Source organism: Mus caroli, unplaced genomic scaffold (genome assembly GCF_978045245.1).
Source record: "Mus caroli unplaced genomic scaffold, Mus_caroli_1 scaffold_1, whole genome shotgun sequence".
NCBI classification, from domain to species: Eukaryota; Metazoa; Chordata; class Mammalia; order Rodentia; family Muridae; genus Mus; species Mus caroli.
This window is the reverse complement of record NW_028227256.1, coordinates 50,401,144-50,426,303: the sequence shown is the minus strand read 5'-3', so window position 1 is coordinate 50,426,303 and position 25,160 is coordinate 50,401,144. Positions and strand designations below refer to the sequence as shown.

The 25,160-nt window shown below is 39.6% G+C and overlaps 1 protein-coding gene across 2 annotated transcripts in view; it reads left to right on the top strand.

The window, feature by feature from the left end:
• LOC110288425 (dynein axonemal heavy chain 7-like) overlaps positions 1-25,160 on the top strand; it is a 356,931-nt gene that overhangs the window by 131,390 nt on the left and 200,381 nt on the right. For both annotated transcript variants that reach the window (XM_085837237.1, XM_085837233.1), the window contains 7 exons: positions 1,581-1,779; positions 5,269-5,409; positions 13,944-14,156; positions 15,417-15,526; positions 19,315-19,483; positions 21,375-21,477; positions 21,589-21,716. In XM_085837237.1, coding sequence (XP_085693363.1) covers positions 1,581-1,779; positions 5,269-5,409; positions 13,944-14,156; positions 15,417-15,526; positions 19,315-19,483; positions 21,375-21,477; positions 21,589-21,716 — 1,063 coding nt within the window. The remainder of the gene's footprint in view (positions 1-1,580; positions 1,780-5,268; positions 5,410-13,943; positions 14,157-15,416; positions 15,527-19,314; positions 19,484-21,374; positions 21,478-21,588; positions 21,717-25,160) is intronic.

Genomic DNA, 25,160 nt, shown 5'->3' with positions numbered 1-25,160 from the left:
ATTTCTGAAGGGCATGGACCTTGGAGTGGAATTTTTATTTTACTGCATATTTTTTAAGATTTTGAAGGTCCACCTCTCCTCTTCACCATATTGATCTTTTCATCCATATTCAAAGTACATCAATAAAAGCCAGGCGTTGTGGTGCTTTATGACTTCTATGGTCTCAGCGGTGGGTCATTCTCAAATATGTCACAAATAGGGATGAGGTTGACAGCTAGCCTGTTTAGGTGGGTGTAGTTTACTTCTTATTTTTGTAACAAGCACAGGCTGACAGGTGTAGCTTTTGAGAGAAAGCTGGAGAGCCCGAAGGTTGGCTTTAGTGGCCTTTTCACTCTGCTTTGCCCCACCTGCTTCCTTGCAGCTGGCCTGTAACTGGGGATGCCTTCCCCTTCATGGTCCATGGGACTCTGCTCAGTGCTTCTTCATCTGTGGGTCAGGACTCTTTTGTGGTATTTATATTTTAAAAATTTTATATTTTTATCAGTTAAGTACTTTACAAATTATTTTGCAATATATTATATATATCAATATAATAAAAATAATTAGATATTTAGATTATGATTCATAGTAGTAGCAAAGTAAGAATTATGAAGTAACAAAGGAAATAATTTTATGGTTGGGGTCACCACAGCACCAGGAACTGTATTAAAGGGTAGCAGCATTAGGAAGCTTAAGAACCACTGGCTTTAGCACATTCCTTCAGCATCCACTGACCTGTTCATCTGTTTCCTGGAAGCCCTGGAGCCAACATCTGCCACTCAGGGAGACCACTCACATCCACTCAACTGAAAATGGTATACTTCCGACAGCCAGCTTGCTCTGGCCACTTCTCCCTGAGGCTTGTCTCTGTCTTGTTTTCCTTCTTCAAATTTGCTGTCACAGGCATGGGCTCTAATATGTGTGCTGACTGCTTCTCCTCCTCCTTAGCAGAACAAGCTCCCACAGCAGCAAAGGATTTCTCTAGGTTTTGTTGTTGTTTTTAAATTGCACATTCCTCAATCCTTGGGAAGAGATCTGACCTAAAACAGGCAGTGAATAAATATTTTATTGAATAAATAAGTTTATTGTATATCTTGTACACACACAGGAAAAGTCACAGAGCCCAGACAGATAAGTTCAAGTTCACAATTCCATGTGAGTTTTACTCACTACTTCTCTTTGCTCATTTAAAGACGGATAAAGCTGAAAATGTGCCCAAGTGAGGTGTTAGTCACAGTCTATATTACAGTGGCCAGAACGATGGTGGGCATGCTAGATCTGTTGACTCACCAAGCTGTAAAGTACTTAGATACTAAAGCCAAGCCCGTGAGTTTCAACACTGTTGAAGATCCCACTTGAAATGGCTATGTGCATTAGAAGACTGGCTCACAGTGCTGGAAGACCTGCTAGAGTGCTGTACCTAAAACTGCTTGGTTCACTGTGCTCCTATTTAGCATCTCTCAGCTCATTGCATTGACAACACAGATATGCCTACTGCTTTGTACCCATTTAAATGTTAAAGGAAGATAAGTATACAAAGAACCCTGACATGTGAGGAACTGTATTACTTTGATCAATTGTTTAATTTTTTTTTCCAACAGAGTGCAGCCTCACCTCAAGAAATGCTTTGAAGGAATTGCAAAGGTCGAATTTACAGAAACTTTGGATATTACACATATGAAAAGTAGTGAGGGAGAAGTCGTGGAGCTTGTAGATACCATTTCAACAGCCAAAGCCAGGGGCCAGGTGGAGAAGTGGTTGGTTGAGTTAGAGAAGGCTATGATTAAGTCCATTCACAAGGTAATTGGTTATATTTATTATTTTTAGGAAAAAATAATGCATTATTAATGTTGCTACAAATATGTCATTGATAAGTAGACTAATAATTAGGTAGTGATTTATAAGACATAAATTACTATTCAAAGTCTAATTGGTAATTGATGTATTAGTTCCTTCTTGCCGTGACAAAATGTTTGACAAAGGCAGTTTAAAGGCTTTGTTTGGGGCTTGCAGTTGAAAGGAACACAGTCTGTCACAACATGGGAGACAGAGAGGTGAGTGCTGGCATTCACTTTACTTTCTCATTTTTATTTATAATTTACTTATGAAAACCTACTGTGTGGGACAGTGCTGCCCATATTCAGGGTGGGTCTTCCCTCCTCACTTAGACTTGTCTGGAAACACTGATAGACATGAGCAGAGAGGATTATAAATTGAGTCAAATTCATTTAGTTATTAGCATAACCATTACAGATAATTTAGAGGAAATGCGTGGTTTAATCTGAAATGGTTATTTTGCAATGACTCATTTAAGGTGGAACAAAATGGCACTCAGGCTGTACAGCATGTGTGCCTAATTGTATGCAGCTGCTTGTAGGTGCTTTCATCGTGAGGAGACATGCTGTTGCTTATGTAATTTTAGTCCCACCTTGGAAGCATCTTTGTGTATTTCACATACTTGGTGCATGTAAATCTTAATGCTGTGTGTGTATGTGGAATTCCCACCAGGATGTGGCCGCCCATGGCCACGCGAACCAGGTACTCCTGAAAGGCAGGCTAGGGCTGAAAGAGACTAGACGGCGAGAAAATAAAGAGTCCAAGACAAAATTTTCAAGGGCCTCTCCTCCCATTGATGATTGATCACTGAGGCTGTCCTCATCTACATATGCAGCTAGAGCCATGAGTCCCACCATGTGTTTTCTTTGATTGGTGGTTTAGTCCCAGGAAGCTCTGGGTGTACTGGTTAGTTCATATTGTTGTTCCTCCTATGGGGCTGCAAACCCCTTCAGTTCCTTGGGACCTTTCTCTAGCTCCTTCATTGGGGACCCTGTGCTCTGTCCAATGGATGGCTGTCAGCATCTACTTCTATATTTTTCAGGCATTGGCAGAGCCTCTCAGGAGACGAGTTTTACTTGGGAAGTATTGATTTTAAACACACACACACACACACACACACACACACACACACACACACTATATGACTTAAATGAGCTTAGTAGAGTTTGAGTACTGTAGAAAATTTATATAACTGTGTTTCTCTTCACCAAACTGTGCAGCATCTGTATATCTTTTTTGTTTGTTTGTTTGTTTTGTATTGTTTTGTTTTCAAGACAGGGTTTCTCTGTATAGCTCTGGCTATCCTGGAACTCACTTTGTAGACCAGGCTGGCCTCGAACTCAGAAATCCGCCTGCCTCTGCCTCCCAAGTGCTGGGATTAAAGGCGTGTGCCACCACCACCCGGCATTTGTATATCTTAAATTTTTGTTTCATTCTTTCTGTTCCCACAGTGACCTTCGAGAACACATCCTAACTACTTCTACTGTGCTTTTTCTAGCCTTTGTTTCTTTCATTTTTTTTTTTAATTTTTTAAATTTTGAAGTTATAATTTTCCTTTTCCCCCTTTCTTCCTCCAGGGTCTCTCATTTACCTGCTATATACACCTTGTTCTCTTCCAAACCTAATATGCTTTTTAAAAAAAATTTTTTTCTAATCTTTAATTTTCCTTAATTGCTGTGATGGGTGTGTGCACACATGCCTAAATACATAAATACAGTCTGCTCAGTCTGTGTGATGTTTCTCATTCATTTGGCATTGGGTAGTCAATTAATGTGCACTTCCCTGAGGAAGACTGCTCTCAAACATCCTTTGCTGCCTGTAGTCCCTTGTATAGGGTTGAGGCTGTAGGCTTTTCTCCCTTTCACATTAGCATCTCTGTGGGTGTCATTCTTGTTCAGGTTCTATTTAGGCAGCTTTACAGGTGAGACTTCACTTTTGGGAAACAGCCTCACAGCAAACTTCCTGTTCTACTGGCCCTTACATTCATTCATTCTGCCACCATTTCCTCAGTAATCTCTGAGCTTTAAGTGCAGAAGTTGGGCTACAGATGTATTAGCTGGGACTGGGTTCCACATCTCTGAATTTTGGTCATTGGTGGTTCTCTGCCCACATTTATTGAGGGGTAAGAACTATACTCTATACTTATCATCTATAAGTATAAGGATAAACATTTAGAGTGTAGTTATGGGTTATGCTGGTTTAATAAAGTGGTAGTTTTAGATTCACCTCCTCTGTGATTAAGTTTTCAGTACCAGGAATGTTTTCTTTCATGTTGAGAGGGTCTTACATCAAATTAGAGAGCTGTTGGTTACTGCCGATGTGTATATGCCACTACTGCACCCTTAGGGATATTGCCATGCTGGTCATTGTGATTTATTGGCCTTATAGCTGGGTAGGGCTGCTGGTTGCTTCCCTCCTTTGGAAGCTTGCATGGCAATTTCTGGTCCTTGGGGGAGGAGGCTTTCGGGGTAGATTCAGCTTGGGTCCTCTGGGCTCCGAGTCTGAAGTGCCTGATGTCCTCACTGTTTCTTCCATTCTTTAGCCATTTGCTTTCTTTTCTAGTCTGCCCTGCCTGTGCCTTTTATGGTTTGCTAAAAATGTTACCATGGGCAGTTACCTCTTGGCATTTGTCCTATGAGACTCCAGCTAAACTGGAAGTCTAGAAAGTTTTAACTGTTCTTATCTATTTCTCTGAAAACTCTAATTTTGACAGCCCCTTCTGAAATTTAAACTGTGAAGTCAGCATCACTTCCCAGAGGATGTTACTATTTTTAATTGGTATATAAGACAGACTAGAGTGTTTCCCATTGATAAATTGTAGAAAAAGTAGATAAATCAGCCCACTGAAAATTTGTAACAAAGAACACAAATTAGACTTGTGGATTTGTAGCTTTCACTTTACCATGAGAGGTCTGTCCATCTGTCCCATATGACCATTATTACTGTCTTGTGCATTGGATCTATGTCCAGAAAAGGGAGTAACACAGGTTGAGAAGTTCGGAAACACAGGTAGCAGTTAGAGAAATGTGTGTTCTGTCTGTGTGTATGTGAGATTGTGTGGAGAGCTGATTTAACCAAACAAAAATCATATGCTACAAATTTGATAGCTGTCATTTTGAAATTACTTGAATTTATACTTTGCACTAAAATTGTGTATAGACTTATCTAACACAAATGTATCTATGGTAACTTTGGCTAAAACTGGTCATATAATAATTTGATAAATGAAGTTTATACAAATTGATAATACTTGTCAAAATATATGTAATATGCTTGATCATATGAATTAACTTGTATGTAAGGATTTTAATCATATTCTTTATGTGAATCTATCAACTGGATGAGCATGTTTTAAAAGTTAAGTGGTATGAGTTGATTTAGTTTAATAGTTTAGCTCTCCAATGGTTTTTTTTGTTCTAGAATGTTCATTTTTACCATTGTTTTTAAAATTAGGTGATTAGAGATGCAATTGTTGCCTATACCAAAACTTCACGAATTAGTTGGGTAAGAGATTGGCCTGGACAGACTGTTCTCTGTGTATCTCAAACCTTCTGGACGGTAGAAGTCCAAACCGCTATACCTGAGGGGCATCAGGTAAGCTTTTATTACTCATGTTTTTCATAACTTAGAAAATAGTTATATCAAGAACACACTTGCCCTAACATATAAAATGAAGACTGTCCATCCAACAATATACTTTTTGCTAAAGCCAAACTGTAGTCACCTGTGGTCACATGAACCACGTTCCTGAGTGGGAGGCCAGAGCTGTATGAGAGAGAAGAAATGAAACTAAGACAAATTTCTGATAAAGGCCCAATGTTTACTAGCAGTCTGTGCTTATAAAGGAGGAAAGCCCGTCTCCCACCACGCCAGATTGTAATGCCTTTGTAAATTGTACAGCCTGATTGAATTTTTATAAATTCTGAATTTAAACTTTATTTAGAACAACATCTGGATAAATCTGCAACAATGTTGTTTTAGCTAAAAAGAAATTCCCCTGAAGACAGGCAAGAACTTCCCTAGGCACAGTTTGTAAAACAAAAGCCACATAAAACCCGCTGAGGCTTTTTTGTTGAACCCAATAATCACAATTGCAGAGAATTTTCTAGGAAAAAAACAGCTTTTTTTTTTTGCCTTAGAACTAAGAAGCTGCAGACTCCTTTTTTAAAAACAGTTTTTCAGCAATAGCTACTCTGCTGTGTGTCTCTCCTGGCTAAGGTTCAGGTCAACTTAAATCAGCCTCCACTATGTAAACTGACTGAATCAAGAGATGGATAGCCAGCAGGTAACGTTTTAAGTGCACCCCCCCCACATTTTTTTTTCAATATGAAACATAGAACAGCAGAGCTTTGTATTAACTCAAATGTAATTTTTTTTCTTTTTAATCTGAGCATACTGCCTCTTGAGTCTTGGCTCTGTAGTGAGGAACAATTTGACAGTCTGTATATTTCTCCAATTTTGGACAGTCTTTCTTATATTATATTTAAAACATTCCTTATAACTTTAGTATTGTGAAAAAGTTGCTAGCACAGTAATCCCCTGTAAGGCAGCAACCATAGCCAAACTGTATTAGAGTCCAATTTCTGCACAAAGACGAAATTATCTAGATAAGTCTGTCTTTGCTTTGTATGGCCGTATGGCCGCAGAAAGCTGCATTAGTGCTCTCATAAAATGATTGCTTTTGTAGTCATCCTAATTACAATATATAGGTGAATTAAAGATCTTAAATTTGCAATCAAACTGCAGTCAATGGGACATTGGCAATTTTAACCATAATTTTTAAGTTTTCTATGCAACGTTAGAATATATATATAACTTTTGGTGAGCAAAACCCAATTTTAAACAATTTATTATCTTAAAAATCAATACCAGAAACATCACTTTAATGTTATGATGTTTGGCTGCCAATTTATACATATGAATGCATGGCAGTGCAAATTTTAATGCTTCATTAAAGAGACATTGTTTTAAATCTTATCTCTACTTAAGTCTACTTTCTAGGATAAGAATTACATAAAATATTATCTCAATTTAGAAGTATCCTAGAGGCCTAGTTTTCTGGGCTGGTTTACGCTATGTGTTGTTATTTAAAACAACTCCAACCCTGAGTTACCAATTTAAAGCTAACTGTCTTGTTACCAATGTTACACCTTTTTAACCATACCCAATTACTTATAAGCCAATATTCTATGATCAAGGCATGCAGAGCATATTTCTACCTTTAAGGCCAGTCAAAAACCAAATGAAGTGCCTACATGAATCTTATAAATTTAGACCAATAGAAGAATTTTACTTTTTCTAACTGTGATTTTAAGATAAAAAGCACTTTGTCATTTGCTGAACCCAGTAATCACAATTGCAGAGAATTTTCTTGGAAAAAACAACTATCAGCTTTTTTGCCTTAGAACTAAGAAGCTGCAGACTCCTTTTTTAAAAACAGTTTTTCAGCAGTAGCTACCCTACTGTGCGTCACTCCTGGCTAAGGTTCAGGGCAACTTAAATCAGCCTCCAATGTGTAAACTGACTAAATCAAGAGATGGATAGCTAGCAGATAATGTTTTAATTCCCCCCCACCCCTTTTTTCAATATGGAACATAGAACAACAGTCATTCATACAACGAAACAAAGACAGACATGAATTGACACATGGACATATTGGTGCACCAAACACAGACAATACAGAGAAGGTTCAGAACTTGATGTAACCAGATCTGAGAGTGTCTCCTGTAGAGTCCAGAGAGAAAGCCGAACGTCTCTGGATTTCCCTCTATCCCTGGGAGAGTTCCGAAATCCATTTTCCTTCTCTCTTGATCTCTCTCTCTCTCATTTTTTTTTAAATTTTACTCTTTTTATTTTATTATTTTAAGCTCTACTCCTCGCCTAATGAAGTTCTTGACTGCAGACAAATGGCTGTTTTCTTTTTCTCTCCCATTTTCCACTGTCAACCCCTAGCTGATATCAGCTGGACCAACACTGACTCAGTCTAGCCTGTATCCTTTTGCACCTACAGCAACAATTTCAAAAAGATGAAGTTTAAAGCCAGAGCTAACATGAATACAAAATATTGCTCAGTGTGCCGGATACATCTTCATAATCTTCCTATAGAGCTCTACCAAGACAGTATTCTCTTAGTTGATCCACCTGTACTCAGGTCGCTGTTCGGATGCCACCTGTAGCCGCCTGCAGCCACCCGAACTTGGTTCCTGAGTGGGAGGCTGGAGCTGTATGAGAGAGAATGGCGAGAGAAGAAATGAGACCAAGACAAATTTCTGATCAAGGCCCAAAGTTTACTAGCAGTCTGTGCTTATAAAGGGGGAAAGCCCATTTCCTACCATGCCAGGCTTCTTGATGCTTTGTTGCTAAGTTGTTAGCAATAGTCTGCCAGAGCTGTTAGCATAGGTCGCCAATTCCACAGGTTGTCAGCTATCTCAGGATTAATTAAATTGTCACTGATTCATACAAGATCATTCCAAAAGTGCTTAGTTTTTGGTATTTTGGAGCCAAATTTCAGTTCTAACATTATTGTTCTATCACAGGAAAATGCAATATTCTAGTGCAGATAAACTTCTAAGGGCATGTAGTTAGTATGTGCACCCAATATGTCCAAATGTTATTTTTTATTTGTGTCATGATAGAATGTGAAGACGGGTGGGGATCTCAGGAGGTGCTGAACTGTTCTGGTGAGAGGACAAGGATGCACCTTATGTGACTTTAGGATTCCAAGCGGTCTTTACTAGGGTGGCTTCTAAATACACTGAGGTTCACTAATTGCTCGAAGTATTTAAACACTCATGTCGCTAAACATGGATGGAACAGAAGTTAATTTTTCATTGCTTAAGAAGCAAATTAGTAGAAAATCATTCATGTAAATGATAGAAATGAAATGGTGTTTAATCCTCTAAGGGCCTGAATAAAGAGCTTTCACAAAAGTAAAAATTAAAGAGATAAAATCTTCAAGGAAGATGTCTTGTCCCAGCTTGGTTCTCTAAACTTCACATCCTCGGAAGCTGTTCTTTCTTTCTTTCTTTCTTTCTTTCTTTCTTTCTTTCTTTCTTTCTTTCTTTCTTTCTCTCTCTCTCTCTCTCTCTCTCTCTCTCTTTCTTTCTTTCTAGCAAAGCATAAAATATTTATCTTTTTTTCCTTATGAAGAGTAACTTTGGCATGCTCTGCTTTAGGGTCAAGTGAATCTCAGAAAGTGTTGAACAAGGCCAAGTACATCTGAAATGCTAGTCAATGGTCCAGATGCTGGGTGGATGCACTTGTAACAGGCAATTAGGCAGCATAGTTATATGCATCATATTTAATCAGAAGCCTAAAAATACTGTGAACATTTTTCATCTACATGAAGACGTGACATATTTAACATGCTAGCATGCTCTGATAATCTCTAAGAGGGCATAAACTATTTCTCATTCTTTTTTTCCCCCACAGTTTTTTATTAGATATTATCTTCATTTACATTTCAAATACTATCCCAAAAGTCCCCTATACCCCCCGCCCTGCTCCCCTACCCACTCACTCCCACTTCTTTAATTTCTTTCTTTATTTCTTCCTTGACCAAGGTATCATTGAGTAGAGTGTTGTTCAGTTTCCACGTGAATGTTGGCTTTCTATTATTTATGCTGTTATTGAAGATCAGCCTTAGTCAATGGTGATCTGACAGGATGTATGGGATAATTACAATATTTTTGTATCTGCTGAGACCTGTTTTGTGACCAATTATATGGTCAATTTTGGAGGAGGTACCATGAGGTGCTGAGAAGAAGGTATATCCTTTTGTTTTAGGATAAAATGTTCTGTAGATATCTGTTAAATCCATTTGTTTCATAACTTCTGTTAGTGTCCATGTGTCTCTGTTTAGTTTCTGTTTCTAGGATCTGTCCATTTGTGAGAGTGTGGTGTTGAAGTCTCCCACTATTATTGTGTGAGGTGCAATGTGTGCTTTGAGCTTTACTAAAGTTTCTTTAATGAATGTGGCTGCCCTTGCATTTGGAGCATAGATATTTAGAATTGAGAGTTCGTCTTGGTAGATTTTACCTTTGATGAGTATGAAGTGCCCCTCCTTGGTTTTTTTTTGATAACTTTGGGTTGGAAGTCAATTTTATTTGATATTAGAATGGCTACTCCAGCTTGTTTCTTCAGACCATTTGCTTGGAAAACTGTTTTCCAGCCTTTTACTCTGCAGTAGTTTCTGTCTTTGTCCCTGAGGTGGGTTTTCTGTGAGCAGCAAAATGTTGGGTCCTCTTTGTGTAGCCACTCTATTAGTCTATGTCTTTTTATTGGAGAATTGAGTTCATTGATGTTAAGAGAAATGAAAGTATTTGTTGCTTCCTGTTATTTTTGTTGTTAAAGTTGGGAAAAAGTTGGTTGTTAAATTCTTGTGGCTATCTTCTTTTAGTTTTGTTAAAGGATTACTTTCTTGCTTTTTCTAAGGTGTAATTTCCATCTTTGTGTTGGTGTTTTCCCTTTATTATCCTTAGAAGGGTTGGATTCATGGAAAGATATTGTGTGAATTTAGTTTTGTCATGGAATTCTTTGGTTTCTCCATCTATGGTGATTGAGAGTTTTGCTGGGTGTAGTAGCCTGGGCTGGCATTTGTGTTCTTTTAGTGTCTGTATAACATCTGTCCAGGATCTTCTGGCTTTTATAGTCTCTGGTGAAAAGTCGGGTGTAATTCTGATAGGCTTGCCTTTATATGTTACTTGACCTTTTTCCCTTACTGCTTTTAATATTCTGTCTTTACTTACTACATTTGTTGTTCTAATTATGTGTCGGGAGCAATTTCTTTTCTGGTCCAGTCTATGTGGAGTTCTGTAGTCTCCTTGTATTTTCGTGGGCATCTCTTTCTTTAGGTATGGGAAGTTTTCTTCTATAACTTTGTTGAAGATATTTGCTGGCCCTTTAAGTTGAAAATCTTCATTCTCATCTACTCCTATTATCCGTAGGTTTGGTCTTCTCATTGTGTCCTGGATTTCCTGGATGTTTTGAGTTAGGATCTTTTTGCATTTTGCATTTGCTTTGATTGTTGTGTCCATGTTCCCTATGGAATCTTCTGCACCTGAGATTCTCTCTTCCATTCCTTGTATTCTGTTGCTGATGCTCACATCTATGGCTCTTGATTTCTTTCCTAGGGTTTCTATCTCCAGAGTTGTCTCCCTTTGTGTTTTCTTCTTTGTTTCTACTTCCATTTTTAGATATTGGGCAGTTTTGTTCAATTCCATCACCTGTTTTGTTGTGTTTTCCTCTAATTCTTTAAGAGATTTTTGTGTTTCTTCTACCTGTTTAGCAGTGTTTGCCTGTAGTTCTTTAAGGACTTCTACCTGTTTAGCAGTGTTCTCCTGTATTTCTTTAAGTGGGTCATTAATGTCCTTCTTAAGATCTTCTACCACCATCATGAGATATGGTTTTAAATCCTTGTCTTGCTTTTCGGGTGTGTTGAGGTATCCAGGATTTGTTGTGGTGGGCATACTGGGTTCTTATGACGCCCAGTGTTCTTGGTTTCTGTTAGTAAGATTCTTATGTTTGCCTTTCGCCATCTGGACATCTCTGGTGTTAATGTTCAAATTGTCTCTAGTTCGAGCTTGATCCTCCTATGATTCCTTTAGCCTCTGTCAGCACTCCTGGGAGTCCAACTCTCTCCTTAGTCCCAGTGGTCAGAGCACTCTCTGCAAGCAAGCTCTCCTCTTTCAGGGCAGGTGTCCAGCAGTCTAGAGCTCTGATCCACCTCCTCAGTTCTGGAGTCAGAACTCTCTCTGTAGGCCGACTCTCCTCTGGCAAGGAATGTGCCCAGGGGTTTGGGTCTCAGCTCTGCCTCCTGGCTGAGGACGAAGGCCCAACAGGACCCTGACCAAGAAGTTTTGTTGCTTCTATTGCCCACGTGCTCTCAGGTGATCAGGAGGTCCTGGGTGTGCTAAGGGTCCTGTGGCGCGGAGAGTCCTCTGGTGCCCTTGATGCCCTTGGCTGGGTTCATGCAGAAGATGGTGGGGCTGGCCCCAACCTGAATGGATCCCAGCCTCTGGTTGGGCGGGGTTCCTTTGTCCCTGTTCCTGCTGGCACAAGACTCTTTGCAATTCTTTGGAGCTGATGTTGCGTTCCACTCACCAGTGATCCCGAGGTGATCCCAAGGTCCTGCGGTATAGAGAGCACCCTGGAGCCCTTAGTGGTCTCTGCTGGGCTCAGAAGGAAGATGGCAAGGGTGGCCCCGACTGGAACAGATCCCAGCCTCTGGTTGGGCGGGGTTCCTTTGTTCCTGTTCCTGCTGGCAAAAGACCTTCTGCGAATCTTTGGAGTTGATGTTGCATTCCACTCACCTGTGATCTGGAGGTGATCCTGAGGTCCTACGGCATGGAGAGCACTCTGGAGCCCTTAGGCAACTGTTATTTCTTTACTTATTTATTTTGGTTTTATTGTTGCTTAACAACAGGACTGAAATAAACTCCTTGGCATAAAGCACTTATTAAAAAGTATGGAAGTGGAGAAACTGGCCACCAGTCTTAAACACAATACTTTTTATTGATTGTTATTAACTTTCATCTTAAATCTTCTTTCAGTTGTAAATTTTCTTATCTACTGGAAGACAGACTCCAGAGACTTTTCCTTAGAACTTGCCTTAGTTCAAGATAAACCAAACAACTTGGCATTATTCAGCAGTATTATCATTATTATTATTTCTTTGCTACTTTCTGTTGCTATAAGAAATTATGAGAAGGTAGATACTTCATACTGAGAACAGCTTTACTTGTCTTACATCTATAGGCTGCAAGTCCAAGATTTAGGTAGCCCTATCTGGTTTTGGACTCCAGTGAGGGCCTTCTGGTTATATCACAATATGGTGGATGATGCCAAGGTTAGATAGTGCACAAGACACATAGTATGAGAGAAACAACAGAAACTGACAAGAGGCTAGGCTCCCTTTAAATAACAACCCAAGTTTACATTCTGTCACTGTAACAAAACTTCTGACACAGCCAGCTTAGAGGAAGATAGAAGGATTTTGGTTTGTGGGAAAAAAGAAAGGAAGGAAGATAGATAAAAAGACAGAAAGAGAAGAAAAAACAGAGAGATGGGGAGAAGGAGAGAGAGAGAGAGAGAGAGAGAGAGAGAGAGAGAGAGAGAGAGAGAGAGAGGAAGAAGGAGGAGGAGGAGGAGAGGAGAGGAGAGAGGGGAGGGGAGGGGAGAGAGGAGAGGGGAGGGGGGAAAGAAGAGGCAAACAATGATTGAGTCCATTGTGCCTTCATACATTCCCTTCTGGAAGCTCCACATCTTGAAGTTTCCAGCACCTCCCAACAAATACCATCACCAACAACCAAGTCCTTTAGAGGACACTTCACAGCCAAAGCAGAGTATAATCCATTCTCCTGGGAATAGTCTAACTCCATGAGACTCAATTAATGCCTGCCCCACACCTGAGGGTGATATTCACTACCTGGTGACTGTTCACCAGGTCCTGTCCCTTACAGCTTCTACCAGTTCAGTACTGCCACACTGGAGATCAAACCTGTGGCACATTAATTATCAACAGATAGATGAAAAGCATATTTAAACCTTAATGGTACTAGTATTTCAAACCTCATATAGCAGTCTTAGGGATAAAATGCTTTGAGGACCCATGACAGGAAAGGGAGAAAGAGGTGGCCCAAGTGTTTCAGGGTTTGATGCCTTCCTAGTCAACTTTCCCTGCTGCCTCTCCTCTCTACAAGTCTTTGTTGAGAGGATAATGTTTTCAGTAGCTCAGAGTCACAGACTCACAATCGACTAAGTCTAGGGAAAAACACTTGGTTGTGTCCTTGGGGAGAGCTGTGTTGATTCCGAATGGGTCTCTTCCCCTTATTCATGTTCCATGAGTTGGGGCAGTAAGATTGACAGTTACAAAATAACCAGAATAAAAAGGGGTAGGAAAAGAAGGGGCTGACATAAACCATGTTTGCCCACTGTTTGCCAAATGGGTTTGTTTACTTAAAACTATGTAGTAGGGAAAATAGATTATTTTTAAATTACATAGAAACTATGCCGAGGATATCATATATATACATAAAGCACACATATATTAATAAATGTATACTAGTTCAATATGTTTTTGTTCATAATGATTCTGATCACATTGGGAAATTCTACCTTATTTTTCTCAGGCCCTTGAAGACTACTTGGCAAAATGCAACCATCAAATTGATGATATTGTCACATTGGTTCGTGGCAAATTGTCCAAGCAGAACCGTGTTACTCTGGGAGCCCTTGTGGTACTGGATGTTCATGCTAGAGATGTGCTTGCCAGCCTTGTACATAAAAAAATCAGTGATGACTCGGACTTCCAGTGGTTAAGTCAGCTTAGATACTACTGGCAAGTAAGTGGTCTCACACTGCAGTTTCAGCCCATAGCGTCTTAAGTCATACTCATTGGCTCAGCTGTGTAACAGGATTGGTAAAAGGGAACTTTTTGCTGATGAATTCTTATATATGATTTTCCAGATTGAAAATTAAGGGAACCAATAATTATATCTATTATCATCAGTATCTATATTTATGTACCTATATTTGCATCAAAATTATCATATATTAACATACATGTACGCATGAAGGTACCAAAAGGAACAGAAATTAGCTACTTTTTAATGTATTACTGTGTTTATTACAAAATGTTGGGGTTAGTTAGCTTAAATTGTGATTTTTAGATTCCCAATGCACTTAAGTAAGGTATAAGTCACTTTTCTTGTCTGGTTTAGTCATTGAAGAAGCCAGAAACATGGTCCAGAAGGAAATAACTTTTCAGGCTGTCTGGGTGGATAATAATGCTTATCTCGGTTAGAAGGAATGGGGGCAGGGACAGTAACAGCAGCCTGCTGGGTATTGGGGCTCAGCAGATCTCAGGATTGCATCTAAGTCTTAGGAGATATGGGAAGGAGGAGACAGGTATGGACCAAAACCTTGTAGGCCTTTTCAGAGCCTTGTTATTTGGTGGTAGGAAGATGGGTGATGGGGTGCTTGTTTCAGAAGCCAGATCCTTCTTTCTTAGACTATGGACAAGGTGCTCATCTCTGTAAGCAATGGGCTCCTCAGCTGTAAAACTGTGACAGTGCTTGTGGTGGTTTGAATGGAAAAGGCCTCCATGAGCTCACAGGGAGTAGCACCATAAGGAGGTGTTGCCTTGTTGGAGGACATGTGTCACTGGGGATGGGCTTTGAGGTCTCAGGTGCCAGGCCCAGGGATGCTTCTTTTCCTGCTGCCTGTTGGTTCAGATGTAGAACTCTCCACTATCACTCACTCCAGCACACATATGCCTGTGTGCTTCCTGCCATGACTATGATGGACTAAATCTGGGAACTGTAAGCCAGCTCCAGTTACATGTTTTCCTTTATAAGAGTCGCTGTGGTCACGTGGCCCTCCACAGCAATAAAACCCTAACTAAGGCAGTGGCAGAAAGCCATTGACTTCCATTATTCATTCAGAAAAGTAGCTATTGAATTCTTCTAGTCAGTGAACTGATGTCTAAGCGGACAGTCTAAACAGGTCTGCACTGTGCTTATTCCTTATTAAAGATCTTGTGATTTCCCATTGTTTGAAATTTTACTTCCTAACCAACTGCATTTTTTTCTGATTGATCCTAGGGAAATAATTTAGAAACAAAGATGATCAATGCTGGTTTGCGATATGGCTATGAATATCTGGGAAATTCCCCTAGACTAGTCATAACCCCACTCACAGACCGCTGTTACAGGTAAACCCTGCCAGAGACATGGGAGCACTAACTTACACTCACACACACACACACACACACACACACACACACACACACACACACACACACACACACACCCTAGGCCAGTGATTGAGTTACAGGTAAGTATTTTTACCTTACACTGTATAAAAGGATCCTGTGTCCTTTCCCCAGTCCCTAAGCCTCGTCTCAGATTTCACTTTCTCATTCTCTGGCATTTTCCTGTTTTCATCTCTGGGGATAAGGGTGTTCTTAGCCTTGGCAGTTGTTGGCACTTTCTGTCCCCCCTCCCACCTTTTCCTTCTTTTTCCTTCTAACTCTGGCTTCATTTTGGATCATTTGAGTTATACTGTTTTTCCTCCCTCTGAAGCTGAATTTTCTAGAGTTCTGTTTCTGTTCCATGATTTCCAGACTGTTTACTTCCAGGCTCTAACTACCCATGTTCAAAAGAACCATGTCTGGATCATTCTCCTGTTCACAGTGCACGTGCCTGGTGGGTATCTCCTTTGAGAGATCATATTTACATTTTATTCCCAGTGGAAATTAACCACTTTCTGCATTAAGTTAGCATTGCTTCCACAATTGTGCACCTCAGAGATTGATATAAACATACATTATAGTCTGTCCACCATTGTGCACCTCAGAGATTGATATAAACATACATTATAGTTTGTCCACCATTGTGCACCTCAGAGATTGATATAAACATTCATTATAGTCTGTCCACCATTGTGCTTCTCAGAAAATTGATATAAACATACATTATAGTTTGATTCCCATCCTATTCATTCCCAACCTTCCTCTCATCCTAGACCCACCCGCCCCATCCCATTCCATACCCAACAAGTTTGTGTCCTCTTGTTTATTTCTTTACTCTATTAATCCCAGTTAGTGCTGCCCATGGACTCTTAGATGTGTTGACATTCCCTGGAACATGTCTGACTGACCAGAGGTAACATCCTTAAAAACACAAACAAACAAACAAAAATAATAAACAACAAAATGCTTCCCTCTAGTATCTGCCAATTACCAACAGCTCCTCTTCTAGAGATGGGGCTCCATCCCACTGCTCTCTCCATGCTGAGATCTTACTTGACGTGAACTTGCACAGGTCCTGTGCATGCTGTCATAATCACTGTTAGTTCGTATGTACAGCTTCCCTTTTGTGTTCCCTGTCACACCTGGTTTCTTCCTCTGTCTTATTGCTCATCACAATGGGTGGAGGCATGCTTGCTATATTTTACATTATTTATTGGATACTTTCATGGAGAAGGACTGTGTGCTATTTTTTTCCTTGTCTTCAATACCACCACATTCTCTGGCATAAAGGAGACATTAAATAAAGTATGCCGAACTGCAGTTTTAAATTATATTCTTAGAAAATACTCAGAATTGTGAATGCTTTTGTTGAACATTATGACAAATCACGTTTGACTACAAATTATGATGACTTTCAGGTATAGTGCTAATATCTGTAGACACAAGCTATAAACTCTGGTAGCACAGAGCAAAGATGGAATATATAAGCCTTTTCTATTTTATATCAGAATGAATATGACTAGGAAACAATATAACACACCATTTCATTATCTGGTAATAACCTTGGCAGAACATAAGCTAAATAAAAGCATGTTATTATCTTCAGTTTTATAAAAATAAAAAAAGACACAGATTGTGTCATGTCACTCACATGTTTTTCTGTCAGTTGGGAAAGCTAGATTAAGAAACAATTGCAATAGTGTGTACTGAGTGAGATACTAGAGGGAAGCATTAGGTGGCATAGGTGTGTAACCCAGATGGGAACTAAGTTTGCAGGAAAATCACTGGAGAAGCAGTGTGCTAAGGAGAGTATGAATGGAGACAATGTATTACATGGTAAATGGATTTGATCACATGGAAAGGAAAAGGCTCTCTGTACTTCGGTAGCAAATTTAACCCACTAACATTTAATATCATTAGCAAACTACTTGGGCCCATTAAGATAATTGTACTGTAATTTTATATTCCCAGAACCTTACTTTTGATCTTAATTCACTTAGTTTAATACTATTCACTATGATTAAATATTATTTTAATCATTCTCTTCATCTCTGTTATGTCCTTAAAGGATTTTTCTCCCGGTTATTAATGTTCACTATAATGTTACTAGAAGTTATTTATTTATTTATTTATATTACTTGGGATTTCCTTCTATTCATGTCTTTCTTCCATTCTGGAAAGTTTTCAGACTTTGCCATTTAAATTTTGGGTCTTCATCATTTTAAACTTCTTTATTATTTTTCCTTTATATTTTTTAAATATATATGACTTCCAACTCTCTAAGCAATTCCCTTATATTTACCTCCCAACAAATAATTTTATTTCCTTATGTTTATTCTGATATTTAACCCTTTATTGAGTTTTCAAGAGTGTATGAATTCCAAGTTGCCTCTTTTATAAAAATGGCCCCCGCCTCAGACAGACAGAAACATACACACACACATATGTGTATATATATATATACACACATATGTGTGTGTATATATATATATATATATATATATATATATATATATATATATACAGAGAGAGAGATTGGTTGGTTGATTCTGACTGCTGGGAACCAAATATGGAAGACAGGATGCTGTGAATATAGTGACACTCACTGCTGCTGTACTGTGTGCCTGATTCAATAGTGATCTTACTGTCCAGTTTTCACTGTGAGCATAATTTGGTAAGGGTGGCTTCCCCATGCTGCTTTTACTGATGTCTGTTGTGGACACAGCCACAGTTTCAGACCAATCTTTAAAGAGGGCTTTAGAGTTTTCTTCAGTTCAGAAAACAAAACAAAACAAAAACAAAAAAGCAAAAAAAAAAAGTTTTTGTTTTTTTTTCCTGAGTTTTGGCTCATATGCAATGAGAAATGGAAATTTGAGCCATCCTCGTCTTGAGGAGCAATGCAGGCTTGTTCCACTGACTGCCATGAGGGGTGAGCTTCTGAGCTTCCTGTCCCTTCTCTGATTAACCTCCTTGACTCTCTGGTGTGTGCTGGAGGAAATGTGATGTCCATTAGAGACAAGGCAGCATTTCAAGCTTCCATAATAGGTCCAAAGAGGTAAATGTATCCCACTTCCCCTTCTTGCTCAGTTCTAATGGTTTCATATCTGTGCTGCCAAAAGTATATTTGTGTTTATTTGTATTCAACCAAATAATATATATCTCTGCAGATTTGCACATATCCATTCCTCAAACAATGAATCCCCCTATTGGTAACATCTTTTACTCTTTAAATGATGGCTGTGGATTTCAAAATTATTTTCTTCCATGTGTTATTTCTATACTCTTCTAGTAAGGGTAGGTGTTCATAGAGTCAGCTGGATTCTCCACATTGACCAGAAGTCAGGATTGAATTCCAAAAGTTCTAAATTTGTCATGTATATAAATATGCACATGCATTTTAACTGCCTGCCTGACCATCTATCCATGTGTTCATCTATGCATCTTCCTATCTATCTACTCATCTATCTACCCACCTACATATCCATTCATCCATCCATCCATCCATCCATCCATCCATCCATCCATCCATCCATCCATCCTTCCATTTTCCATCATCTTTCTACTTTTAGAAGAAAAGTTAATAACTAAGAAATGTGCTGTTAGAGATTTTCTGAGGTTAGCAGTGAGTGTGTATGTGTGTGTGTGTGTGTGTGTGTGAGACATTATGAAAGGGGGGCTGAGAGTCAGGATTCAATTTACCTTTTCTTTTGCCTACATGTTAATTATTTTGTCCATTCCTTTTACTCTAGGACCTTATTTGGAGCCCTTCACCTGCACCTTGGAGGAGCACCTGAGGGCCCAGCTGGCACCGGAAAGACAGAAACAACCAAGGATTTAGCAAAAGCGGTTGCCAAACAGTGTGTCGTTTTCAACTGCTCCGATGGGCTGGATTATTTGGCCTTAGGAAAATTCTTTAAGGTTAGGATCAACTAACTCCTCAGTTTTTTACAGTAGGGTAGCCATCAGTGATGGAAGTGGGTTACAAAGAGAGACAACTGGATGCAAACAGAAGCTTTACTGTGCCTTGTATAGTCTCAACAAGTTCCAAGCACAAGTGAGCTCTGCCACGTTCCAGTCCCTGCTATGGAGGTCACTCTATCTGACTACTCCTGATTGGGTCATAGACTTAGAAATGTTAGTTAGCTCTTTGTGTATTCTGACCAGAAGGCAGTTTCTCTGATCACACAAGTCAGGTCGCATAGAGGGTTATTCTTTAAAAAAGCAAATAAACTTTGCTTTAAATGGGATCTGTAAATATATCATGCAGATAAAAGTTTGAGAACCACCCACTGGGTAAAGGCTGTGGTGTGGGATTCCAAAGATTTCTTTAATCTCTATGCTGTATCAATAAGTCTCAGAGTGTGTTAATTGACTATTATAGACACATCTTCGGTTTTCTGCATTGGAAATGTATAACTCTTCTTTATTTTAATAGTGTGTATATTTGCACATACATATGTTTGTGTGTTTGTGAGTGTGCGTGGACATGCGTGTCGTAAGCAAGGAGGTCAGGGGGTTGATACTAGAATCCTTCTCAATTGCACTACACTTTGTTTAAAGACACAGGGTCTTTCACTGGCTTAGAGCTTGCCAAATAGGCTAATCTGACTAGCCAAGGAGTCCCAGGGAATTGCTTGGCTCTGCCTCCCCAGCACTGAGATCAGAGGCATGTATAACTATGCCCAGGTTTTTTTTTTTTTTGTGTGTGTGTGTGTGTGTGTGTGTGTGTTGGGGATTGTTCTCATGTTTGTGTGTCAAGCATTTTACCAACTGAGCCATCTTTCCACACCCAAAAGCCCCGGCCCCTGACTGACTCACACACCTTCCTGTCTACCATCTACCATGTTTTATTGATCTAAATTTGTTAGAGCCTAGAGGTCTGTGAGATTTTGAAAAGGAGAATCAAAGTGGACTGTGCTTGTTTGGACTAGAGCAGCTTGGTTCTAGAGGCTATAATTCCTTAATACGTGAGGCAGGCAGCAGGCAGGCAGGCAGCAGGCAGGCAGGCAGGGAGGCAGGCTGTTGTAACACAGTTATCTGTTTAGGATGGCTGGCCCTTTGCATTTACTTCCTTTTCTTTTTCTGTAATTTTCCAAATATATTTTATCTATTCTGTACTATTTACTTAAAAATATTTAAATTTACCTTTAAATTAAACTAACAAAAATATACTATTTCTACCCAACACAGTGAACTGTTTTCCTTGAGTGATATGCACTGTCATTTTAAACAACTTTATAATTATTTAAGTCGTTATTTGTGATTTGAAAACAGGGTGAGATTTTTTTGAAGGAAGTCAAAATATAAAAAATAATATGATAGGAGACATTGGGATAGTTTTTAATTTGTCTTCTATAGTGCCATATAAACTTGACACAATGACTAAGAACAGTTGGCAGTTAGAGAACCTGGGCTTGGAATGTTAGTTGGCTATTCTGCTTACAAAGCAGTATCTCTGGCAAGGGAAGTCATGTTGCATAGATGGTTATTACAACCCATTATTTTAAAAAAGCAAATAAAGTCCACTTGTAAAGAGTAAAGGCTTGGAAATTATACATATACCCTTAAATACCTAAAGACATACTCAGGGCAAAGGCAATAAATTGGGAAGTTTTCCAGTGGATCAAACTCTTTATTCACCTAGAATAATGAATTGGTAATAAAAAATGAGCTGTCTTTAAAGATAAAGGTAAATAAGCAATTTCCTTGATGGGATATTAAATCCCTGAAAAGATCAGGTGAAATGCATCATTTCAATGTAATACTCAATCAGAGAGAGTTGAAAATCTTTATTATTCTTTCCTCCCAGGGACTGTTATCCTGTGGAGCCTGGGCTTGCTTTGATGAGTTCAACAGAATTGATTTGGAAGTACTTTCTGTGGTTGCTCAACAAATCCTTACCATCCAGAGAGGTAATGAGCTTGTCTATCTATGCAGCAAGTGAAAACAAAGGAGATGGGGGACAGGCAGCAAGTGGCACAAGCTGAAGCACAGCTAACTCATCACACTTGTGGTTCCCACAGGCATTAATTCAGGTACTGATCTCCTAGTGTTTGAAGGAACAGAACTAAAACTTGACCCCACATGCGCTGTCTTCATAACAATGAACCCTGGGTATGCTGGGCGGTCAGAGCTGCCAGACAATCTGAAGGTATGGAAGCTATAATCATAACATGTTTCTTTTTCACCATTTATGAATGCAAAGGGAAAATGTGATCCTACGATTGTATTTTTAAAAATATGCTTTTAGGCACACCATTTTGGGAAATTATTCTAGGAGTTCATGTTTAAAGCTTCAAATAGTTTTACAAAATAATACAAGTACAACTCCAAACTTTTATAGTTTTACAATGCTAATGATTATCACAAATGAGAAAAGACAGAAAAATACCCACTATCTCTTATTGTATTCTATCTTTTCAGTTTTATATGCAGTTTAAAGGGCTCAAATCTGACAATTGTGTATGGATGGTAGGCTTTTTTATTTTTTAATTTTTATTTATTTTTTATTTTTTATTTTTTTTAACTTAATTTAAAGTCAGGGTGAACATTTCCCCATCTTTGTAAACATGATCTGAACTGTAAGTAGGATCACTGAGCTGTCTTTCTGATGGAAATTTAAGTTGCTTTTAGTTCCTCCATTATAAATAGCACCACTGAAGACCATTGGAGCTGAAGGCCTCTCTCCATTGGAAGAAGTCCCTTAGCCGAATTGCCTTCAACACAGGGTGAAGCCATTGACTTGTCATATAGAGTCTCTCAGTTCCTGTTAACATATGATACTTTTTCTTTTCATTTATAAGGGATAAAACACTGTCCTAGCTGAATAGAGTAAAACTTCACTTTAAAAAATTAACTTTTCATCGATATAAGTTAAAAAATGTTTTTTTCTCCATATATTTGCCATCTTTATTGTTTATTTTCAGGGTGGATTGCATGTTTATGGATTGTGTATAAGGAACAATATTCGTTGGTGAATAGTACATTAATAATTATATACCCAAACCCAAGATTTGCCTTCTATTGGTCACATGTGTGTTGCAACAGCACCCCAGGGTCATTCTAACTGCTACCCAATAGCTTTGTACTTCTAAACTTCCCCTTTATGTGCTTATGTGATGAAGCACTTTGCTTTAGCGAAGGAAGGGATGGTTTAAAAATGAGAAGTGAGGGGTGAAGAGATTGTTCAGTCGGTAAATGTTCCTGCCTCTGAGCCCAAGCACCTGAAACCAGGACCTGCACTGGAGAAGAGAAGTGACTCCCTCACGTTGAACTCTGACCTTCACACTCTGACCTCTACGTGTGGGTTGTAGCATGAATAACCCTCCCCAATAAGTAAATACAATACATTTTAAAAGAGGGAAGTGGTAAATTCTTTTGTGTGTGTGTGTGTTTGTATTTTTTAATTGGGTATTTATTTCATTTACATTTCCAATGCTGTCCCAAAAGTTCCCCATAAGCTCCCCCACCCACTCCCCCACCCACCCACTCCCACTTTTTGGCCCTGGCGTTCCCCTGTACTGGGGCATATAAAGTTTGCACGACCAATGGGCCTCTCTTTCCACCGATGGCCAACTAGGCCATTTTCTGATACATATGCAGCTAGAGACACGAGCTCCGGGGGATACTGGTTAGTTCATATTGTTGTTCCACCTATAGGATTGCAGATCCCTTTAGCTCCTTGGGTACTTTCTCTAGCTCCTCCATTGGAGGCCCTGTGATCCATCCAATAGCTGACTGTGAGCATCCACTTATGTGTTTCCTAGGTCCCAGCATAGTCTCACAAGAGAGAGCTATATCTGGGTCCTTTCAGCAAAATCTTGCTAGTGTATGCAATGGTGTCAGCATTTGGAAGCTGATTATGGGATGGATCCCTGGATATGGCAGTATTTAGATGGTCCATCCTTAGTGGTAAATTCTTTATCTAAAAGGCTCTTTGTGACATCTTGCAGCTTTGTTCTGCAAAGCTCTTTGCAGCTGTTCCTTCTGTTCTACACTTAGACTAGTCTGCTATTCAGAGGGATCAACCTGAGTACAAAAAGAGTCACAAAAGCAGAAGGCAAACCTGTGCATAGCTGGTCATAAAAAGCTGGAAGACATGATTAGTTGAATCTGCTAATGCCTTGGGTAGACTGTCCCACACCATGTGCGTGTGTGTGTGTGTGTGTGTGTGTGTGTGTGGTGTGTAGTAATAGACAGATATTTGCCCTGCAGCTCCTGGCATGCTGGGTGTTCTTTCTACATTAAGCTAAAAGCCCCTGTGAAGCTCCCCTGGCTTTTCTGTTGCTACCATTCCCTCTTTGTGGCTGGAGTTGCTATAGAAACCTGCTTGCAAATGAACATGGAAATTCCTAGCTGGGTATGGTGGCCCCCAGCCTGTAATGCAGTTTTTGGGAGGCAGTAACAGGAGGACCAAGAATTCAGGGTCATCCTTGGCTACAAACTAGCAGGAACAAGAAACAAAAGGAATTCTAACAAAAGGAAATGAGCTTTGAATTCTTTAAAAGAAAAAGGAAAAGGAAGGAAGGAAGGAAGGAAGGAAGGAAGGAAGGAAGGAAGGAAGGAAGGAAGGAAGGAAGGCAGGCAGGCAAGCAAGAGTTGGCCCCAGAAATGGTTATTATCCTCACTATTATCCCTGAATCCTCTCCACCCACACCTAATCCTCCACCTTGACTGCTCTTTTGGTTTATACTGACTCTGCACTGTCCCATTGTTATACCATCTTCCCAGCCCTCTTCACTTTTGGCCGAACTGTTGTGACAGCTCCCTTGGCACAGATGTTTCCTGCTCTGGATACTACTGTTGCAATACTACCAATGTCTTCTATCAAAAGAACTCCTACTGTGTAATTCCAGATGTAAAAGCTACTGGGGATCTAGAGAGGTGGCTTAGGGGTGAAGAAAGCATCCTGCTCTTGCAGAGACCAGAGTTTGCTTCCTGGCACTCTCACTGAGAGCTCATAAGCAGTGTGCTATAGCTCCAGGAGACCCAGGGCTTTCTTCTGGAGTCAGCAAGCACATGCATTCACATCTGCACCAGCTCAGATACAGGCACACAATACATATAATTAAGACATAAGACAAACCTTTAAGACTATTAGACTCTTTTTTTTTTTGTCCACAAAAGAAAGAAAATGTTAAGAGCTAATGGAGCTAATGTGCGTATACTGTTGTTCCTTGTCTATCATAGAGGCCTATGCATCTGTCACAGTGATCTTTGAGCCTCTGCATGCTCCATGCCTTTCTACATGCTGTTTTCTCTCTCTGAAGTGCTCACCTTAGCAATGACTTTCCTCCCTGACAAATGAACAAAGAACCACTGAGCATACAAACAGTACAGAAATGGACATAGGCTATGTTCTGGGCTGGACATTTATCTGAAGTTTCTGTGGAGACTCCCCTCCTGGGTCTCTCTTCTTCCTGGATTACTGGAGGCCAGCTCCACACCAACTTCTAAGTTGGTGAGCTCTCAGTCTGCCTGGAGTGGTTGGCTGGCTGCCTGCATCTTTTATCATGTGCATTTCCCACATCCTCTTCTCAGCAAGCTCTGGGCATTGAACCTGGGACCAGAGGCCACTTCTGTTTTCTCAAATGCA